This window comes from Typopeltis vanoorti, chromosome 15 (assembly GCF_054136105.1).
Source record: "Typopeltis vanoorti isolate ZY-2024b chromosome 15, IOZ_Tvanoo_1.0, whole genome shotgun sequence".
NCBI lineage: Eukaryota > Metazoa > Arthropoda > Arachnida > Uropygi > Thelyphonidae > Typopeltis > Typopeltis vanoorti.
Window position 1 is genome coordinate 75815856 of NC_143563.1, and position 19789 is coordinate 75835644.

A 19789-nucleotide genomic window follows, 5' to 3' on the forward strand; every position below is an offset into this window, starting at 1 on the left:
TGCGCATACACCGTATCAGCATATAAAACTGTCCCTCGTTTTTTATCATTAACGAATCTAGGACACTATCTCGTCAAAAATACTTTTTTTTTCCTCCCAAAGTTTCGTTGCCTCTATTTCGCCTGCAACAAAAATCAAATCAATAGTTCACCCTCCTTTTTCTCTGATTATAAACAATTCTATTATCACTTACTCTAGTCGTTATAAAGTTCGAATGAGCTTTATTTATTTATTTTTGACTTAACTGCTTATTTAGCTCTCTATTTCTCTAGCGTGTTCATTTCCTTCTTCTGATGAAACTTTTTTCTGTCCCCCATCTGCAATTAATTCATAGGCCTTGGACCTGATCCGCGACTCAAATTTTGCTTTACCTTAGGTCAATATCCACAGGTTCAGCTTTCTGTCTATCTCTTTTTTCTTGCCAATCTATTGGTAGAAAACAAATCCCGCTGTCCCTATTCTCAGTTTCCTTTCCAGTCAATTCCCATTTGTACCCGCCCGGTTTTGATTTCTTTCTTTTCAGCTTAAATGAACCGACTTCTGAGCTGGGTCGGTTGCAGCTTCACCAGAATCTTGTTAACCAGAGCGTTCAGAATTGCTCTTAATGAATTTTCATCCATTAGTATCTACTAATTCAACTAATGCCTCAAACGTGTACTTTCGGCTGTGCTTAGTGAAGCTTGGTTGGACTTTGTGAGGACTATTTTTTCCATGTTCTGCAAAAGTACTCTTCATAATATACAGTATAACTAAACAGTGAATTAAGGAAGAATGAAGTGTCAGCAAAAATGGCGGAGGTGAACCAAACACAGCCGAACAAAACAAAAACGAATTCTTTGAAGACACCTTCATAGCTCAGTGGGTTTCGAAGAAGTTCTTTGGTTAGAAATGCCAAAGTTCGAATCTCTATGATGCGAAGAATCTTTATAGGGCTTTTTCAATTGAACGTGAATGAAAAACTCACCTTTTTCATATCCGACCAGGAGAACACGCAGTTTACACACACATACACACACACGAGAATGTATATATATGCGAAAGCCACTCCTAGTAAGTCGTGAACCTTAAGGGCATATAAGTACCACGAATTTTTATTTCTTTTTTTATTACATTAGTCTCATAGGCTTAATTGCTGCGGCTATAATTCCAACTAAATCAAAACAAAGCAATTTTAATAACATGAAATTGCAAACAAGATCCTTAGAATTGCAGTGAACGGTGCAAAACATTAGAGCACATCGATCACTTTTGCTAAAGGATAGTCTTTTAGCAAAAGTGTGCTGCTTATGCGTCTTGAGAATGGCACTAAGGTATATTATAATATTACTAAGTAAATATATTTATTTATTACGGAACCTTGGAATAGTGAGATATTCATTTCTTGGTTATGCACAGTCTACACATTCGATTGATTTTGATCTATTTATGAATTCAGTGAATCAAATACAGAATTTATAGTATTTTCTTTTTATTATTTATTTTTCTTTCGCTCAAAATATCCAGTATACTCAGATTTTTTAAAAAATGGCGGAGCTTAATTGTCTTTATTAGCATTCATAAAGAAATGTTTAAATGATAGGAGACTTGTGATGATTTATTGTTCCTTAGCAGTATCTATTTAAGGAAATGTGAGACCTAAAATGGTAAGTTTGTTCGGAAGAATTTATGCATGTTATACTATGATGGAAGCGGATAATTTTCTTTCACCATTGATAGCTCCTAGTTATCACTGCCTATATTTATTGGGGGAAAGGACATGTGTGTGCTGTCCACTGTGATGAAATCCTGGTGTCCCTGACCTCTCCCACTAAGGTCATTATTTCCCCTTACAGCCTCCACAACGCCCAAATGTCGATGTTATGGAGGAATGTGCCATCTAGTAATCTCAAGTGAGCCTTCCATAAATCCGTTCGCTCTACCTTATGTGAGTGAGCCTCGTTTGGTGAGTTTTTGGTTTGTTTTGCTTTATTTATTTGTGACGTTTTGCTAGGCGTTTCGTTTCATTTTGATTTTAAGCATTATGGTTTAGTGTTAATATCCAAAGTCACTCACCTCCTTTCTTCCCTTAACTTTCTCGCACGAAAAAATTAAATAGATTGGTGATTTGCCTTGCACTTGTCTATGCATCCTAGTTGCCGCTCGCATCAACTCATAATCAGTTTTAACTGAACCCTGAATTTCATTTGCACATGTTACTAATAACTCAACTTCTAGCGCCTGTTTATTAACTCACAGTGAAGCGATTGCTTTTTTTTGCTGAATGATCGTAATGCGTTTGAATTTACTAATGGCTTCAAATAGATCGGTAACGTTGATGCATCATACTGATAATATAATTGTCTACTCGCATAAGAATCACAGTTTTGCTCGAGCCTATACAAGGCTCAGCTGTGTTTTTATTAGTTTCGTGTTCCAGCCGAAGTATCAGTCACGAAATCTATCAAGTAAAAATTCGGTTCCACACATTACTCATAGACTACATATTGGTAAAAATAAAAGAGAAAATCCATTTTTATGAGTTTGACCACGAGAGCGCATGATTATGCAATAAAGCTTTTTTTTAGTCGACCAATCACTTTTTCTTGCTGCATCAAGAAGGGCACTTCAAAATTAGCATGCAAAACTGTATTTTTAGACGAATGAAGTTTATTATTTATTTTATTTATTTGGTTTTTGAATAATGCAGCCTAATTTTTACATAAGACTGGAGATCTATATAGATCTCCAGTAGCGAAATTTGCGTGTGTAGATAAAACTGAATTTTCTCCAGAGATAATTCATATAACACGATTTGTTATCTAAGAAAGAAAAAGAAAATGGCAACAGTAATGAGTTTGTAACCTACGCTCTCAGAACCTCTGCTGCATGCTGTGGTGTTGGGTTTTTTCGGGTCTTTTTATTGAGATGTATTATCTTAAAAATAGTGTTGGCACAAGCAAAGTTTTAATAGATCAACTATTTTGATTGTGCTAGATCACCGAGGAAGTGGTCCAGCATAATCCATAAGTGTTCGGGAGGAGTAAAAGCTAGAGATTATGGTAGCCAGACGTCTGTTTGTAATGAAACTTATAGCTTGGACTTCTCAAACTACTAACACCACCACAGAACGACGAATAGCGGCTGTATCATTTTAGAGAACTCTACGTTGCGATTATAATTTACGAGAGATGTCTGGAAGGAATGTGCTTGGTTGGGGGGGGGGGGGTTGGAAGTATACCCAGCAGAGACAGTCATCATCGTCTATCTGCCTAAACCTTGGAAGCAAAATTCAGATCGAAGCTACAGTCGTCCATCTGTGGTACTGATAGTTTAAGTTTTGTACTCTCAGCACTAAAAGTGAGGTATCAGTTAAATGAACAGTTTACGAATAAATAAACAGACTTCGCACGCTTGTCGAATTATTCAGTAATTACTTCTGTTACAATTATTTATTGAGTATGCCATATGACAACACTTAGCTTGGAGCTACAAATTTCAGTTGAATGTTGATGCTCTCTTTTCGCTATTAAGCAAAGTAAGATCAGAAACACTCCATATATCTGCCATAAAATCTGGAACTTTATTTCAAGACTGTTGTTTGAAATGATTTTCAGTTGAATATAACATTGTGCAGATTTACGTTATTTCCTGTATCTACATCTGCTAACCTATTCACCAACCATGGTCTTCAAAACTAACTCTATGTTGGTTACCGATTGCCTTGTGTCTGTATTTGCACTGTTCAAGCAGCACATATTATTCTGCAAACATAGCCTGCGCTATGATAGGAAGGAAGGGGACGGCACTTCTTTCGTACAATGAAACTAAGATGCCGTCTGAAGATCTAGATTCTGAACTTGATTTTTTTTTTCTTTTCAAAATGTAAAAATTTTTTTCCACTTTTTCAAAGCTCAAAAGTAATTTCCATCAAAAATAGTAATACAATTAAAAATAATGTCATCATATCCCAGATTTTCTAAGTTTCCGTTTCTATGGAAGTAGCCATTTTTAGTTGGCGATATTTCTGTGCTGTACTTCGTTCATTCATGGAAACTGGATTGGTATATACACGCCTGAAGAAGCAATTTTCATCCATGTTCTAACATTTTTTGTTAGAATTTTTAATTCCGAAATGGGGCAACTTCTTTCTCATCTGCAGTATTTTTCACAAGATAAAGGTGAATTATTTCCATCGAAAAATATGTTTACTCCACATCTTATCTATTTAATACGTTTATCGTATTACACATTTAAAAAACCAAAGGGAAATAATTGTTATTCTGATATATTAAAAATTTAGAAAGGGTGGGGCATATTAAAATATTTAATATTTTAATATGCCCCACTATGAGGAGGGGAGGAGGAGTACTAATTATTTAAATCTATTATTCAGCGAAATATAACGAAAAAAAACGAAGAAAAAGTAATCACAAAGGAATAATTTGTTCGAAATTAAGAATAAATTTAATAAAGAAGAAAGTCATCTACCAAATGAGTTACTTGACTTTTATAATTTTCTGCACAACGAGGGAAGTCTGGTCTCATCTAGCAGGTAGTGAAACTTACCATCTCAGGAAACTTTCACACTTCAATGACTCAGTGGGATTCGAACCCACTGTCTATAGGTCGGAGAACAAACAATCCGAACCAAGGAAAATTCAAGCATCGATAGTTTTGCCAACTTAATGTTTTTTTCTCATACTCATTGCTAAAAGTAAAGGCGCCTCCGAGTCGCCTTAATTGCTTCGGCCGTTCCAACTAACCGAACTTCGTACTTGCTATTGCATTATTTCTCTATAAAGTTCCTTATTCTGGACATTAATAATTAAATAGCAGGATGAGCCAAATGCATCAAACATGTACCATTTGCAGCGCGTTATAGACAGTATACAATAAATTGGCAACTGCAATAAAATATGGAACATTATTTCAAGACTGTTGTTTCAAATGATTTTCTCTGCTGTTGACTGCTGACACTAGACGATGATGACGACGCGATGATGCTAGAGTTCAAGGTGCTGGTATTTTGCAAAAAAAAAAAAAAAAAAAGCGCTTTTAAATAAGAATAAAATTTAAAGCTCTATTTAATTATAAAGGATCAATTAATGTCCCAACACGGTAAACAGTATAAATGAATTTTCCGTAACAATACTTTTAAATTGGTTTACATTTACTTATTTCAATTAATTATTTCAGTAATCCATCAGGAGAATAAGCATAAAAGTCATGAACTTTACAAATTATCTCAATGATCCCATTCTTGCTATGTACTGAAGTAACGTTAATGCTGCTGCAAAAAAGAAAGAAAGAGACCGGAGCTCCGGAGGAAAGCCAACTACACAGTCTGAGTATGCATACTTGTAGTGTTATATATATATATATATATATAGCCAACAGCACCAGTGGCATATTCGTCTCTAATCCATACCTGCCTGGTTGGCCAATTGGGTTACGTATCCACTCTCCAACCAATCCGTGTTTGAAATACCACAGCGGATGGGTGAATGTCTAGATAGTACACGAATTCCATTGCCCATTGTGAGACCGCTGTTCTTCTTACTAGAGGCATGAAGTGGATGTGGACACCACATCTCAACTCTTGCTAATTCCTAGATAGGTTGCTCCATTATGATTGTTCAATGGCAGTTGGCTGAAGATATATTCCAGGATACTAAAGGATCCATCAGCATGAAAATATAAGTAAAATATATGGTTGCTGCAAACCGATGGGACTTCGCTGAAGTTTGACTTATTGCAATTGTGATGATAACACCAATTTCATCAGTGTTTCAGACCTCTGGAGTTTAACCCTACGCACTGCAATTTATCTAGGCTGTTATTCTCTTCAGCATCTTTTTATATCCAAAACCTTGAAACATTTCGAAGCCCCACGGAGTTTACAACGCTTCTACAAAGAACCGGATATGATGAAAATTGGAAGTTAGTTTGTTTTCTCAATATGGTATATATTAGAACTAGATAGATTTGTCCTTTTATCAAGCCAGAAATAGGATTCGGTCTCACTGTAAATGTAGATAGGGTGAGATATACTGCTTTTATTTTAGTTCAGTTCAGTATACCTTAGAAAAGAGATTAAGGTAGTATGGGATGGATTTAATATTGTTTATATTTGAAATAGCATCGCGAAAAGTGCTGGGACATCTAATGCTGACAATTCACCAGCAGGTCTGACGTATCGTACTTCTATTTGTTCAATTATTTGTTTTTGGAATGAAAGGCTTAAATTTAATTTAGAAAAATTTTAGATTTTTGGTTCCAACCAGTCCTAACTAAATGAAGTATGAATTATTCGAGTACAAATATATATATATATTGAACAGCATATATTTAGAATTTTCTGAAGCTCATGTTGCTCCTATTTGGTTATATACAGCTACATAGATATAGTAAGCTTAATATTCTGTGGATCAGTCCCGTAATTAATCTCCCTTAAGACTACTTACTTTCAAATAGTCATGATTAATGCCTAAGATATAGCCGAGTAAGTTTTATTGAGAATTTTAAATTGTAATGGTAGAATCATTGATATATATATATATATATATATATATATATATCAAATCAGATAATAATAGAAAAGAGGAGACCTTCCTTTACAGACTGTCGTACTGAATATGATGGTTTGCCTTATTACTTCCTATGATTAAAGTTGGGCAGTAACAGACCATGAACATAAAAACCGTGTAGCATGTAAACAGTATGAAGTAGAATAAGCACAATTAATTAAGCAATATCGAATAATAAACATTTTAAAAGTCAAGTATGGAACAATAGAATTATAAAATAATTATGGTAATGAAGATATGAAATTCCCTATGGAATTTCATATATTTATTTGGCTAGTATTTCCTAAGCATATGGCGGACTAAAAGATCCCTCCGAAAATAAATTTTATAATTATATTCTACAATTATAGTAAATGTTTTATTATTATATTTTAAACGTTTTTTATTATTATATTTTAAATATTATTTAAAATATTTTTTATTATTATATTTTAAATATTTTAAACGTTGATTATAATCAACGTTTAAAATATTATTCAATATCATATAAAGAATTGTGTTTATTCTAATTTACACTGTTTATTTTACCTATATAATTTGTGTTTTCATGGTCTATTGCTGTCTCACTTTAAATAGAATAAGTCAATCATTATACTCACTACTACAAAGGGCAGTGAGAATGAAATATTTTTTTTTTTTTTTTTTTTTTCGATTTGAAGCTTTATACGTAACTGGGTGGAGAGCAGTAGTCTCTGGTTCATCCACAGCGAGTGGCGCTGCGATCTGTCGCGTAACACAGCACCTTAAACTGATAAGTAGTTCAAAACGGTGGCTATTATATAATAGATGTACGTACAAAACAGATTAGTGACTGAATTCTTATTCCTTAATGCCAAAGATGTAAATCTGTTGGAGATGATAATATGAATTTGGGCACAGTTAGATCGGTCTTGCTTGTGGAGAAACGCCACAATCAATTTAGAATGGTATGCGGAGATATTGGAGAAATTGAAAAAATAAAAAATAAACGTAGAGCTCGGATCACCAGAAACAATGAGGTCTCCTCCATGACAACGCCCGACCTTACACCAGTTTTGCTCACAAGAGATGCCGTTCAACATTTGGCTGGATTGATCTTCCCATCCTGCCAAGGCTGGATTGATCTTCCCATCCTGCCAAGCCTGGATCTATCATCCTTTGACTAATACCTGTTTATCCCCTGAAGGATGTACTCCGAGGAAGCCATTTTGAGGACGAAAAGGATCTGAAACAAACTGTTCTTAAAGTCGACTTCAGAGTAAAGATTTCTAAGCGATCAGTATATGCCATCTCTTTGACGATGGCAAAATGTATACAGTGTTGGACTTGAAAAATAACAGAAACTTGAAAAATAGCTCGCGAAAGATGGAGGATTAATTCTTGCATTGTTAAATAAATTATATTTTCTGAGAGAGAGAGAGAGGACATTACTTTCGTACTGCTCTTTGTTCTGAAGGTAGGTTCTTTTATTATCGTTTGATATATATCAAATGATTCCATCAGTCCAATCGAAAATGTCCATTAATACTCAGTTATCACTTATGCCTTAATTAGGCCTATTTGAAAGTAACCTTAAGGATTATTATGGGATGCTCTGTAAAATATTAAGCATATCATGCAGTTCTATAAGAACGGATTTACCCTATATTCAACGGAAGAGAGAAAAACATTGGTTACATATAATAAAATGGGCTGTGACTGTACCCCAGTTTTTCTCAGAAATATTTGCCTTTTACTCCTCCACTTCTTTAACCATCTCTTTAGTACGGAAACTACTAGTTTAGACATTGAATATTAACAAAGAAAGATACGCTGAAAGGTTAGAAGAGAAAAAAAAAAACACTTATCGTAAAAAAAAAATCTGACTTTTACATAAAGAATATTGTAGTTTTTTTCTAGGCATGGATAAGGTATTCGATCTCAGACGAAGTTCAAAATTTCTTCTCCTGTAAAATAGATCCGAGAATACCTAACTCAACTATGAGAAAAAGCCGTGATGACTTATGGTCTTAGTTTCCTCGGCAAGAATTCTGAACTAGCCCAATCCAACTCATGAGCAAATCAATCGCACCCTGAAACGTTGTACTATACACTCACACGAGTTTTGGATGTTTGGTGTGTGTGACAATATCTAGTAATTTTTTAAGGATTTTGTTAAATGAAAAGTGGTCTGACTTTTCGATTATAGCGTTCCTCTCATTTTAAGATCGAGTCACATAGAGAGGAAGAAAAAAAAATCGCTTTCTTTATTATAATGTGCGAGTGTGCACACGTATCACAGAAATATAATGAACGAGATTCAAGATATAAAAAGTGCTCTGGACAAGGACTGAAAATGAGTAGTCGCGCGAGTGCAAAGTTTGCTTTTATCAGAAATAAGCGCGTGATGACTGCAAAATCTCAAGTTTTGAAAATATTGCTAACCGATGAGCGGATAACTTATTCTAGATATAGAGAGGGCAGAATAATAATTTAAAAAAATGTTATGATAATACGATATATTTTCTTTGCTAGTCATTAATCACTCACAGAAAGGGGGAAGACTTCGACTGAGCTTCATCTACTATTACGAAGGGAGATCTTTTCTGAATTAATGTCGCGTGCAGAAACGTGAGTAGTATCGAAAAGTAGGCACTTCAACAAAGAAAGATCAAGAGTAAAAACATGCAGTATTAGCGCAAAGTTGCTAAAGGAAATGAGATTATTGGAATACGGCATGGACGATGCCGATCAATGGACTGATATTACTGTTTACCAGCTTACAAGTGATAAAAAGAAAACGTGAACGGAAGTTTAAGATTGAATTTTCGGAGAGAACTAAATACATTTACAGTCATTGCATTTGGGTGGAGGGTTCCACTCGTCGGCAGAAGAGACGCTCGTATTAGCCTAGAAGGAAAACATGCAGCGATTTTTAAAACTCTCAATCACAGTTAAATCTTTATTTTTAGCTGGACAATTTTAACATTCAAGTTTTATTTGAAAGCTTGCTACAGTCGAGTTTCCAGATCATAAGAAAACAACTTGGTACAATAGAAAAATCGAATTGCGATTTCCTTTGATTTCATATCATAAATAGCACGAACAGCAGTGCAATAAATGCATGGTTTACAATAATTCCGGTATTTATGCAAATAGTTGTTGAAAAAGGTTACATGTATAGTGAGTAATGAGATACGTCTGACCTATAACTCGCTTATTGCCATGTTAGCTCCAACAAATCTGGAGTAATGATCGCCAAAATGTCTCCAATTTTATTTTGACTCTTGATGTGTACGCTTTATTCTGTACCTTAATCTTGTAGGAATAATATCTAAAAGTGCAAGGGATTGGAAAATTGGTAACTTTATACCCCTCACCCCCTCCCCAAAAGAGTACTGTTGGCTGTTTTCTCTGAAAGAAAAATTATCCTTACACTAATTTTTGTAATTGCACATCATATAATCCATTTGAGTAATTATCTTTCAGAGTGCAAATATTCGGTTGGTAAACTAGAACCTTTGAACAGTTTGCGGGATACATTCCTTGAAAAGTTGCTTCCCCTTGGGTCGGGATGCTTATGAATGTCTTAGGTGGGAAATGAATTTGATCGCCTGAGCCACCATCCAGCTTACTGGATGCCCGAAGTGTCTCGAAGCAACTTATACTGCTTATTCCACAGTCTTTAGAGAATCTGAAACAGTGGACGGAGGTCCTCCGATTTCCACACTTGCACGAGCCTTCTGTTGAACTGTCACCATCTTGACAACTACTATCTAGAAGCGGGTAGTTGGTGACCATTGTTTTATGGAAACTCTCTCTCTCTATATATATATATATATACACACACACACATACTCTATTCTGCCAGAATAGACTATGTTAGAGCCGTGAAGCAAAAATTTGGCACTTTTTGAAGTTTTTTTTTTTTTTTTCCCCACGATGCGACGCTTATCTAGAGCTCGTTCGGTTGCTCACAAAGAAAGTATGTTGATTTTTGGTAAATGACCCCTACCAACTGATATGGTGCTTGTGTGAAGATTAACGAAAGTCTTCCAATACGAATGTTCAGTGAGTGTAGAACGGAAATTTAAAAAAAAAAAAATAAATAAATACTTGATTTTCAATTTTATATTCTCATAAAGTAACTTTCGGTGTAGTTGACTGCGTGGTTTATAACTCTAAATGGACGGGCGTCACATAAAAAAAAAATAAATAAAAAAAACATATGACTATTTGGATATTTCTAGGGTATCACTTTAAGCTTATTATAAAATGACACACTGTAGCCAGATGCGCTCAAATTGCCTTTGCATGTAAATCACCGTTGAAAATTTTTTTTTACTTTCGTTTACAGATCTTTACTGAAACAAATCACATCCACTGCAAATAGCATCCTTTGACGTAAAAGCATAGATCGTGTGCTGTTTAAAGAGAAGGTGCCAAAGTTATGCAGTATGTCAGTAAAGAAACCGGCAGCAAATTGTCATGGGTCTGCATGTGTAGTGTATTCCCTAAGTTGCTCTGAATGTTTGTTCAACCTTTAAATCTCACTTGGTCTATTTGAATCAGGCTACACATTGTTTTATCTTGTGAGATAACATTTTTACGAAAGAGAAATGTCATTTACTCTTAATAAATACCTGTATAAATTAGGAATTTTCATGGTGTTGTCTGTTTATCAGTCTCATTCACGATAACAAGGTGTGTGGGCTTAACTTAAATAATTCGGGAATCGTGTTCTAGTGACAAAACATGATCTTCATGTCTCAAATAATCATCTACTTGTATATAAGAGATGAACTCAGCTGTTGCTGCTATTTACAATTTATCAAGGGGCGAAAGATGTAAAGCAAGGTTCAGCTGAACATACAGAGAAAGCAGAGGCCTGGTAACATGTTACCATGCATTTTAAAAATTAGTGTACTGATATCTGCGTTGTAGTCATGTTCCTGCTCTTAAATTAACTCGCGAGCCTAGAACGTATGGTTCCCCTTTGAAATACCTGTAAAACTAGGAAAACTGAAAAAGGAAACTGAAATTTGGTAGTATATAATACGTGTGTCAGTGACCAAATGATGTACCAGCTCAAGTGCAAATATGTTTTATAAACATTGGGTATTTTCAGAGTCCTGTGGAGAACCTTCACTGAGTATAGGAATGAATGCAGTCTCGCCGCCCTTAGTTGCCTAGTGGACAAAGGCCCTGCATAAGTCGTGGATTCAAATTCCACAATGACAAGGGTGTTTAAATGACTTTCATTGTCCAATGTAACACCACCGATATCGTATAGGACGATCATATCCGAGGCGCCTAAATTGGCGTGGGAAAAAAAAAAAGGTGGGGGAGGAGGAGAAATATAATTTTATTTCTAAAATAAACTTCACAGCATACTTAAACCTGGCTCTTTGTACTAGTCAGCGGTGCTGTCCAAAGACACATTTTTTTTTCTAGTACGCTCTCTAAAGTTGTGTATAGGGTTTGACAAAGGTTCTTTAGATTTTTTCTTTTTTAAGGTAACTCATTTCTTATTTTGTCAATTAAGACCCTCGAAGTGTATTGTCCATTCCTAAACGCCCAGGCAAAAGAACTTTCTACCCGATTGTAAAAAGATCTCAGGTTCTCAAAATGGTGTACAAAAATGCGCAAATCGAGCAGCCAGAAGGATCCTTGAAGACCAAATAATGTTTTGAATTTACGGCTGAGCAACAAAGTCTATGAGGCCAATGTATCTATGCGTGTAAATTGCGTGTGTTCTGGCGTTTTGCGAGATGAAAAACCTTCCGGTTATTTGCGTCCTAAACAAGATCAGATAGAACATAAAAGAAGGGACTTGACACGAAATAAAGGAGAAACACCTAGCACATCACAAACAAAATTCAGTTTCGCCTTTCATAGACCGGCTCTGGCAGGTGGTTGAAAGGCAGAAAAAAAATTTAGAGCTACAAGTGCTACCCAAGAAGCTTTTAGAAGGGCGCGTATAAACAATCACCTTAGTCCGACATGAAATAAATAAGTAAATAGCAACAGAGAAAATACTTCATCTTTTCCTTATATCTGAAAGGCTCATTAGCCTGTCAGCGCCTCTTGATTTCGTAGAAACCTAATTAATACTACGACAGAGCGGTTAATCCAATACAGATCTAACAGATATGCATGTCTGTTAGATCAGTACTGCGCGTGTATATGCTGACTGACTGTCCTGCAATATGAAAAACCTGAATTTCCGAGAGAGGAGAAAAAAAAAAAAAAAAAAAACTGCCTCCTCCTCCATATGCAACACCTAACTGAAAGGCCCTCATAAAAGTTTGCATCCCAGACAGGATTCCAACCCTGATCTTTCCACCAAAACTGCATTGTCATCCATTCTGAATCGTAGAAGCTGCAAAGTAAACATGTTAACATGTACAAGATATTGCTGCTTGCAATGTGCGATACATTTTATTATTTTTTATGACTTCCATGCACGAAAAATATATTAGTAAACCTATAGTACATTCGTACTATGGCTGGGCGAAGGCTCTCCCCTCCCTCCCTATTTTTATTGATTTTATATTCATAGTCCAGAAACCCTGCTCTTAGAGACCAAACGCGGTCTCTAAGAGCAGGGTCAAGCCACTCCAGACCTCCGATAAACGGTGTGGTGGTCTCACACAGGGCGACGAAAACCATTCCCCACCTACACACAATCACAAACATCCATGCTCACGGCGGTGATTCACCGCCGTAAATGACCAGGCTGCGGATTCGAACCCGCAGCCTTGTAATTGGAGAGCAGATACGCTAACCAGTCGGGCGCATTTTTATGTTGTAGAGGTCGTTTTCAAACTCGTCAGATGAAAATGTAAGGTATAATTACATTTTTATTTGAATGCACTTTTTTTTTTTATGTATAAAAGTGGGTTAAGCATATATACATGCTGTAATGATTTTGAACAAGCGTTGCTACTCCAAAAAAGCTTTTGCATTACTATAATCGCCTAATGCATTTTTTATACTGAACTTTTTATATTATTATAATACATATTAAAAAGTAATTATTGTTTGTTTGGTGCTGCTGTTCGCGATACGAGCAATTTATTAATCAATCACTGGTTGCAGATGTATGAAATGATCTCAATCTGGAATTTAAACTGTAGCTCACCATGTCGATTTTAACCATTTAACGTGCTCGCAGCTGCAAGTATTATTAGTTTTCCCTGAATGTTTGACGAACACATCGAGAGTAAATGAATTTACAATATGCTCGCTAGATGTCGCCACGTGATAACACATGAGTTGCTATGCTCTAACACAAGCTGCTAATTGCAAACAAAAGGCAACTTGCACTTTTATTTATTTCTGATGTTGAAAGCAATATATTTATCACCTTTTTTGTTGTTGTTCTTTCAGTTTTCTGTACAGGGCCCCGACATCACATGTTGTGGAAGATATGTTTTCTCTTCCGGTGGTAGAACCGAGTCTGACATATCAACTGTGACATCATTGTTACAAGCCCGCTCGAGGCGGCGACACCATAACTACAGGTTCGAGGGCAATAAAAACTGTTTGATGTTGCGCTATGTTCGGTGGCTCGGAGATCTGTCGCCAGTGACAGACATTTGTGAACCGAACTTGCGAAGAATGCTTTTTTTTTTTCTTCTCTAAAAGTTTGCAAGACATATCAAAGTTTGTATTACAATTGTCGACGGAGCACTGAAAAAAAAAAAATGTCTGTGTGATTTTGATAGCATAGATATCTACCACGGGATGTTTGTGAATGCTCTACATATCTCTTTTGGTCATGTTTTATTACACTTATTTGTTTTTGTATGTTTTCTCAAGGAGATAGTGACGGTGAGCCGATATGTATTTTGTCACGTGCAATTTGTTTCACAATCTATTTGTCCCGAAACACACGCAAACAATCCGTAAGCGAGAGTGCTTTTTAAGTAAGCACAAGAATCTTCCCTAGATTTAATTATTCTTCCCCTTTTCGTTTGTGTTAAGAGTAATGCTTCTTAAGGAAGTAGAGGCCTACCAGAAAATACGTTTGTAATTCTCTAATGCACTTGAACACGTTCCGCTAAGATTGTTTTTGAATATATTATCTTATCGGACCGAGTACTATAAAAGCAAGAAATAGAGTGGCACCGTTGTACAGTATAAAACGAGGATTTTGATTTTCGTTTATAGTAAACCCCTAATGAGATTAAAATCTAAACCTGAAGATCCTTCCTACTATCTTTTTATTTATTATCGAAGTGCAATATTAATTAAATACTCGTACAAAAGCTACAGATTATTTCTATTGGCTACTCGTAAACAAGTAGAAAAACAGAGGAAATGGGTATTTTTAAGCAGGCAACCTGAGAATTAAATCCTCTAAATACATTAGACCGCGCGCTTTACGATCACCTCCGCTTTTACAAGTGGCATAAAGTTTTTATAATGAGTTTATAAAAGAGAAACTCAGGCGATCCGGAAGCATATCATTCATTTGAAGGGTTTTAATTTTTAACCTGGAAAAGGCAATAACGACTGTGGTCAATATAAATCGGTTGGCTCTAGAAGTCTCTATCGAAGATGTAAATGAATTGCAGAACTCGCATGAAAAGGAAACTAGCACCGAGGAACGAAGCGGGTTTCTTTACATTACAAAGGATTAAGCATTTGATAGAACTGACTCTGGTCTAATAAATTTGAAAACTGATGATCCAAATTTTGAAGGGTCTTAGCCACTGTCAGGAATGTCCTTGTCATGCTACATGGAAATTCCTCGAGAAAAGAGAAGCTCCTTAGTTCGAACTACTTTTTAGATTATTATTTTAAGAAACTGTGAACCGTAAATCATGTAACACGCAGTTAATTAAAAAATAATTAAATATAAATGCAGTCAAATTAAAGAAATATTTTATCATTTAATCAGGTAAGTATATTTAATTTGTGGCAAATTCGGTGTGGTATTATATAATTCAAAGTGTATTTCCAGGAACGTAACCTTGCAATTCGTGACACAGTCAATGGAAAATTAGAGTTCGATTTACGACTGTTTCAGAATCGATCAGATCGTAAAAGCGGAGGTCTACTGTATACTATTATATTTAATAATCCGTGTTCCTACACATTAATGGTATTACTGGAAGCACAAGTAGTCATTACGCCTAGACAATTTATGTTAGTTACTCCAATAAGACAAGTGGTCAGAATAGTGTAATACTCTTGACAGCATTATACTCGTATGTCTTCTCTAACACTTTTTAAAAAAATACTAATGCAATATTAAAAGATGCGTGGGATGACACTCGTTATAGCTTTAATCTTCAATATTTTATTGTTATCAGATGGTGGAACAATAACTCATTGTCACCAGCCAGTGTGTTTACACCTCATGTTCAAATATTCTTAAACACGGTTATTTGTCTTTGCATGTGTGTGTGTTCTCTAGTCGAGTACACCTAGCTGCGCTTTGAAGATAACTAAGTACTTCACAAAACCTATACCAACAAAGTGGATTGCTAATAGACAAAAATTATGCTTGTTCTAAAAGCACTGATTTATACTAGCCCTTATTGAATCTTATAACTGACGACTCCTTCATCCTGACCTTTCCCTTAAGGGACAAGAAGAGCAAGGAATGATGAGAGAAAATCAAATTATCTGAAGCAGAACAAATCTTGTCTTCCTCTTTAAAATGTATCTACTTTCTGGTACCTGAAAAACTAAATGCAACATACAGATGACTGTTATTAGATTCGTAGGTTTGCCTACGGCAATGAAATTACAAGTGATTATTTATTTTTTGCAAAAATACCTGCACATTATGTAGGAAATTTGAGAGAAAAAAACAGTAGCACTATTAATTATAAATTATCAAACAAGTGTAAAAATGAATTAAACGCACACTGCTGAACGAGGTGAAAATAATGTCGAAGCTTAAGGTGATGATCATGCTATGAGAAGGAATCATATACCAAAGTGATACTTAAAAAAATATATAATTTTGTAAGGCATGTTGGGTATATTGTATAAACGCGTAAGTTATGTAAATGCCTACTGAATTTTCTTTCGCGCAAAAATCAATTCTCAGCTACCAGCAGCCCTTTTGTTATTTATTATTATTAAGATAAGAATGATTGACAAAAGTAAATAAATTTGTTTTCGGTGATTGTGCCTGTTCCTCGATCAGAATGTGTTCGTTTGTTTATTTGTTCTATGCAAATAAATTTCTTCAGACATTTCACAAAACGATCTACGAACTTTATTGAGAAACGAAGCCAAAACTGACATGCGCTTCCTTAAATTACCTGATTTTTTTCTCCTTGTATAATTTTATTTACCCCCTCCCCTCAGTTCTAAGGGACTAGTAATATACATTCAGGTAATCACCACTGCCGAATCTGGGGTTCCTGATTTAATCAATTTGCATTTATTGTGATGTGATGTCAGCCACACAGGTGTGGTTCAGTGTGCTACAGAAATCACGTGTCTAATTATATGCAAGCAAGCGCGCACACCAAATCACTCGTTAAAATTGTTTGTCGACAATACACGTATTATTTATTTTTTTGAAAACGACTCTCAAACTGGTTAGCAAAAGCAAAATATTCCGTTCTGAACTTGAAATTAACTAACGAATTCGGCGGTATAAAGAATTTATGGTATTAAAAATGAATTGCGCATAATACAAACGCATCAATTGTCATACATCCCGACAACTTTAATGTGGCTTGTTCAGAGGGAGATTTTAATAAGCATATCGTTAAAATGAGAGATGTTAAATTTTGCTATATAAAACTTTTCCTCGATTACTATTTTAACCAACAAAATATAATACAAACAATTATTTAATGACTAATTGGAAGTCCAACTATTTACCAGAGGTCGCTATATGTCACTCTGTACTTGCTAAGAGAAAAGCAAGTAGAGACTATGACATACAGCGATCCCTTTGCGACATGCCACGTTAAATCTTCCTGGGATTTGATCATTGAAGCTTTTCTTTCTCTCCTATCGTACAATACCTTCGAATTAAATTACCAAGATGGCCTAGTTTGTATAGATACTTATGATCGCCATCTATTAACATTTAATTATAAATGCATTCATTACCTTTCATTTAACCTTTTTTTTTTGTTCAATTACTGCTGTGAGTAGAAAAGTAATCTGGAAAGATACTTCGAGTCACATTTCCGCTAGTGACCATTTTAAAAAATTGCCAGTATAAATTGCATGGCAGTATCTGATGAAAACATTTATGGAAGCTTTAATTCTGATCACTTAATAATTTTCATTTTTAATTATCGTAAACATATTTTCTTCATGGCCTCTAAAACTATACCCAAATGATTACCAATTTGGACAGAGGGAAACCAAGAAATATTTAAATACTGAATTATTGAATAACATATCCGATTACCTGGAACTTGAAAGTTAAAGCATGGATCTGCAGCACGCTAACACTACATAAAGAAGTTATTTTAAATGCTTCGTTGCTAATGAATTTTTTTAGACGCCTGTGACGCTAATGACACAAACTCTAGAGTCCTATAGCAGCAAACTATTGTTTAAATAAAAATTAGTTGCACAAGCTCTATTTAGGCTACACTTTCCATAAGATAATCTGTTTTTAATAGCTGTTTGACAACTCCATTTGTCAGTGTTCAGCGAATCTCCTGTATAATGAGTACAAATGTCGCAAAAATAATGGCAGTTTGTTTACGAGATACAACCATGGTTCCTTTAAAAGGACAATAGTCAAATAGTGATATGATGTCCTATCATAATCCGTGGAAATGTATATATTTTATCAGGTATAATTTACAAGTTCTATCAAGTTTTATAACACTTGTGTAAGGAGAAAGGTTTGTGAACTTCCTCATTTGTAAGATCCGAGGTTTTTAATACAAATTATTTCTAAGCCTACTTTGTAAATATGAACTCGGTGAATACGCATTCGATTATACACCTACTGAAGCACGCTCATACAAGTGTTTTGTGCACTTGTACAGCACGGAAAGTTCGTAAACCTTCTCTACTTATAAATGTACCTAAACTGTTGTATCAGTGATGGAAAGTCATAATATTTTAAGTTAAGAGGCCACAAAGAAGGTGAAGCATATCATTTGTGCCGATGTATAAGTGACCATACCATTTTGTTCTAGCATTGTTTGAAGATATGTACAGTGTATAGGTAAAATTTACAACGTGGAATAAAACTGTGTTCTACTTTATGACCTGCTTATTTTAAACACTAACAGTTATTTATGCACCTATAATTTGTACGTATACCACTTAAATCTACACAAAGAAAGCTATTTTTTAAAAAATAAACTGCCTTTACCTTTTATGAAGCAGTAGTATGGGTACTGATAAAACCAAATGAAACATTTAAGTGTCTTAGAGTATCAGGGCTCCCAGAGCTTCCCAGGAAAACATTCCCCCCCCCCCATGCTAAGCTCTATCGCCTCTTTCCTGTTTCTGCTGGACCATGATATCGGCCGATTCCTCGTCCGGGTTTTAGGCTAATCCTTCACCTTAGACAGAAACGAGATTCGGATGAATCTTTTGATTTCACTGGACAATTGAAGACCAAAACTTTTCCGGTCTGTCTTCAGTGATCCAGTTCATGATCGTCACCGGATGCAAACTGTGAACGTAATCGTCGATATATAGTCAAGGCACTCACTGCATACGCATTGAGTACCTTGAGTGTGAGCCTACGTTGGATGCGCATGCGGAGAAAGGTACGTTCAATTATCGTCTGAGGAAACGTTGCCATTGTCGACTGGTTAAATTCTGTGGTCATTCCGCAGTTTTTCGTCTATGGACTAGAACAGTGCGATACAACCTGCATTCACCATGATGAGGCGTAGGCACCTATCACTGACTTGGCGATTAATGCTCTACCCACTTTTGACACCTTCACTACAGCATTCCGCAAGCAGTTTACAATATTCGCAGTTTCCTGGATACTACCGCCCTTCAGCCGGTAACCTCAATCATGCATTTTTAAAGTCCATCAGATCATCCATCGCCCATGTCGATCTACATCTTTGAATGAATATTATGTCACACACCTCCAGTATCAAGTATACTTTCACCATGAGTGCCACCTAGCGGGGTAAATGGCTGGGTGGCTGACTGAAATAACGAGATGACCATAATATTTTTCTAGACTGCATTTCATTAGAGCTTTCCATGAATACGTCCAGCTTTTTTTTAAAAAAAAGACCAGTGTTGTAAATTGATTTAAAAAATATAAACTTGTCTGAACACGAAAAAAT

The 19789-nt window shown here is 35.5% G+C and overlaps 1 protein-coding gene across 2 annotated transcripts in view; it reads left to right on the forward strand.

Moving 5' to 3' along the window:
- The window catches only part of LOC150098902 (poly(rC)-binding protein 3-like), a 435954-nt gene extending 417218 nt beyond the window's left edge, over positions 1-18736 (forward strand). The window contains exons 13-14 of one of the 2 annotated variants that reach the window (XM_090404980.1): positions 1833-1942; positions 13917-18736. In XM_090404980.1, coding sequence (XP_090261106.1) covers positions 1833-1893 — 61 coding nt within the window. In that variant the 3' untranslated portion in view covers positions 1894-1942; positions 13917-18736. The remainder of the gene's footprint in view (positions 1-1832; positions 1943-13916) is intronic. The other variant, XM_090404979.1, reaches the window with a different exon arrangement.
- The last annotated feature ends 1053 nt before the right edge of the window (positions 18737-19789 follow it).